Below are 3630 nucleotides of genomic sequence, written 5' to 3'. Positions count from 1 at the left end.
TTGTTTTAATATAATTTCAAATAAAATATTTTATGTATTATACATTACGAGATAAGTTAATAAGTCATTCGTCCAATCTCTTTTCTCGATTTAGTTTATTCTTAGTCCTTTTAGGATGTCTCTGTTAGGTGTCTTCTGTCTCTCTACTTCTCTATTTTGTTGCAACCAATAAGAGATGGTGCTGTGTAATGTGATATTGTTTTCTTTACAGAATTCTGCGAATTTTTTCTTCACTTATGAACTGCTTACCATTGTCGGCTGTTATAATCACCGGAAATCCCACTCTTGAGAAAATTTCTTTTAACATTTTTATAATTTCTTCGTTAGTTATGTTTTTTGTGATCCTTATTTCTTTATAACGACTGAAATAATCAATAATAACAAATATATATTGACTGCTGGATAAAGACTGACTTCTAGATATCAACCTAAGGTTCGGTTGGTAGAATTCTGCGTTTTAACGGGTTCGGTGGATTGGGCATGGATATTAAGGTACATCCTTTGCAAGCTTTTAAACAGTTTTCTGCGCCTTTACCTATCCAGGTTCTATCTATTCCAGGACTCTTCTACGCAATGTCATTGGTACAACAATTTTCGTACTTTTTAGCAAAATCCTATCGTGATAACTCGATTTTAAACAGTTTATATTATAATAGGTATTAGTTTCTTTTCCCCATATATTATCATATATGCTCTTTTTGACTTTATTGATTTCATCATTGTTTTCAGAATATGCTTTGATATTTTTAAGAGAAACAGCTGTAGGTTTTAAACTTTCTATAATTTGGTTGACATAATTGTCATTTTCGAAGGATTGTGCGGAGCTATTGTTACCGAGTCTTGAGAGGGGATCCGTTATATTAGATTTACCTGGTCGATGTTCTACTCGATACTTAAAAGCCTGTCAAACCTATCTTTCAATCCTAGCGTAGGATTCAAATATGATCTCCAAAGGGTTTCAGTGACCAGCTCAAATTCGCTCTTACCAAGGAGATATGTTTTAAAGTATTCTATACGAGAAATCAGAGAGGTATTGGAGATCCGACCCATTGAATCTATCACTATAATAGCAAATTTTTTGGAACCTGTACAGTCTTGTCTCTTAATCTATATCTTATGCTATCAAATTTTACTGATATCAAGGATTTTTACTAACTTGTGTCTAAACCGAGATCGTCCCTTATCAGCGTTGGCAAATCGGCTTAATTTCTATCAACAAAAGGGACAAAAATTATGCAATTATCTAATATGAGACAGCTAAAATAAGGAAAGCTGAGTAAATTGTAATGAAGATTATTTTTGTCACTACCGATCTACCGGAATTTTCATGTGTACGTATTTATAGAAACAATTTCTTCAGATTTTGACTTTTAAATGCAAGGACTCTATCAAGCGCATGCAGAGAAGAAAAGAAAGATTAATTTTAATTTTAATTTTTTATGGCATGTTTTTTGATAACTTACTAGTCTTTTTGCTTTCCTCATTTAATTAATTCTCTTTAAAACAAGTCTGCTATTTTAGAAATCGGAGGAGAGATGAAAAGTATAATATAACATTACATTATATACATTTTTATTTTAAAATACGTAAAATAAATTAATAATGATATGAGATTGTAGAAGAATTAAGGTGCAATATCAACTATATACTTATAAAACACATATATTAATCGAAGCGAAGTTAACGAAAATAATCGGATATGGCTAATCGAAAGAACGTATTGCTTCGGATAAAAAATCGCGTAACAGTGTAACTCTGCAATGCTCTCAAATAATGGAATTGATAGTTAGTGGCAAAGTATCAATATACTTTGTGGAAAGCAAATACGAGTAGTAAATTACATTAAAAGTTTAATGTAGAAATGAAAACATTTTAAAAACATTTAATTTTCTGAACTTGTTAATTTTCTGGCTCGACATATATACCAGAGAAATCCGTTACACATTTTAATGCTGCATCAGGTAAAAGTCTGAAATAAAAAATATTTTTATTATATACATAAAATAATAATAATTATAATACAATAGTATACAGTATATTATTATATTCAATATGTTTAAATGAATTATTTTGCAGCTTATTGTCGTATATATGTATATATTTAAAAATACATATATATGTATATTATGATTAAATTTTTGTGGCGTGGTTTATTTATACCTTATTATTTTTAAAATAGGTAACCAATATGAAGATATGCTTTTATTTTCATAATTTCGTCTTTGCGCATCAATTATTGACGAAGCCACTTTCTGCGGTAAAAGTTCTCTCATTATCAGTGGAAATCTATATCAATAAACAAAATAGAATTCAACCCAATAAATTTGCTATTATATAACCACTATACATATATTATTAATTAATTACTATTAAATCTAAATTAATATTAATTAATTACTGTTAAATATAAAAAAATCTATCATAATAAAAAGTGTGATACCATTAAAATAAAAATTTGTTATGAATTGCTTACGTAACAACGTAAAAAAAATTTGTAACAGTGTATTGTTGTAAAATTACCTAAATTTTGGTTTACAAATTCCGGTATGTACGAAGAACGGATAAATAGTTGTAAATTTAATCGATGACTTTCCGTTACTCAATATACGTAATTCTTCCGATAGAGACTCCATCATTGCTGTGGATATGTCAATATATTAGAAAAACACATTTATTATTATATTTTCACACGCACATTCAAATTATGTATAATATATACAAATATATGCTTATATACATAAGTATTTATTAATATATATATATGTGTGTGTGTGTGTGTGTGTATGTGTGTGTAATTATAATTATTTTTTTATTATAAACAATTTGACTTGATTTCTTTGACAGTCAAGTGAAATAATCGTATACATACAGACAGATAGATAGACATGTATATATGTATATATAGATTGTTTCATTTTAATTAACTAAATTGACATACTAATATATCTCAAGAATGAGATGGGGGATTGAAAAAAATTTTAGATAAAGTTATATCGATATCGAGGAAAACATAAAATGATATCATTGTTATATTGTATTATAGTTTGAACTTGAATGGCATTGTCAGATCAGGGTAAGGCTATTGAACTTTTTAAATAAAATTTATCATTTATCATTTACATTTATCATTTACACATTCTTGTAGCTCTTATCTTAAAAACTTTTCAAAACAGTATAAAATTTGTATTTTTTCATAAAGTGTATTTCTCGAATTATAAGAGTCAGTTGAACATCTTGGGTAATGCCGACGGTATTATAACTTTCAAGCTTTATAATTGTGTAAATGAAAATGAAACACCTTTACACACACACATCCACACTCACCCTTTCTCTGTAATCTGTAAAAAATGTAGTTGAATTACCTTTAACTGCGAATTTTGTAGGACAGTAAACCGTTCCATAAGGACCGGTAAAGTATGCTGCTAGTGATGAAATTGCTACGATATGACCGTGATTCTTTTTGATCATATTAGGTAAGAATGCTTTCAATGTCTAAAAGTATAATATTTATTTGCAAAAATTGATTGATAAAAGCTTAATTATAATTGTAATTATAACTGTTTAAACCGATTAGTACACTTTATTTATGAATAAATTAATACAATATATTCAAAAATAAAGTCAATTATA

The 3630-nt window shown here is 27.8% G+C and overlaps 1 protein-coding gene across 1 annotated transcript; it reads right to left on the bottom strand.

The window, feature by feature from the left end:
• Positions 1-1899: 1899 nt before the first annotated feature.
• LOC108745295 (17-beta-hydroxysteroid dehydrogenase 13-like) lies at positions 1900-3492 on the bottom strand (the record flags this gene model as incomplete). The annotated part of the gene is made up of 4 exons (XM_018491268.1): positions 1900-1969; positions 2161-2286; positions 2521-2638; positions 3363-3492. Coding segments are annotated over 4 exons (444 nt in total), but the record flags the coding sequence as incomplete, so codon positions are not given.
• Positions 3493-3630: the final 138 nt, after the last annotated feature.

This window comes from Trachymyrmex septentrionalis, unplaced genomic scaffold (assembly GCF_001594115.1).
Source record: "Trachymyrmex septentrionalis isolate Tsep2-gDNA-1 unplaced genomic scaffold, Tsep1.0 scaffold409, whole genome shotgun sequence".
In the NCBI taxonomy this organism is placed as follows: domain Eukaryota; kingdom Metazoa; phylum Arthropoda; class Insecta; order Hymenoptera; family Formicidae; genus Trachymyrmex; species Trachymyrmex septentrionalis.
The sequence above is the reverse complement of the archived record's forward strand: the minus strand, read 5'-3'. Positions and strand labels throughout refer to the sequence as shown.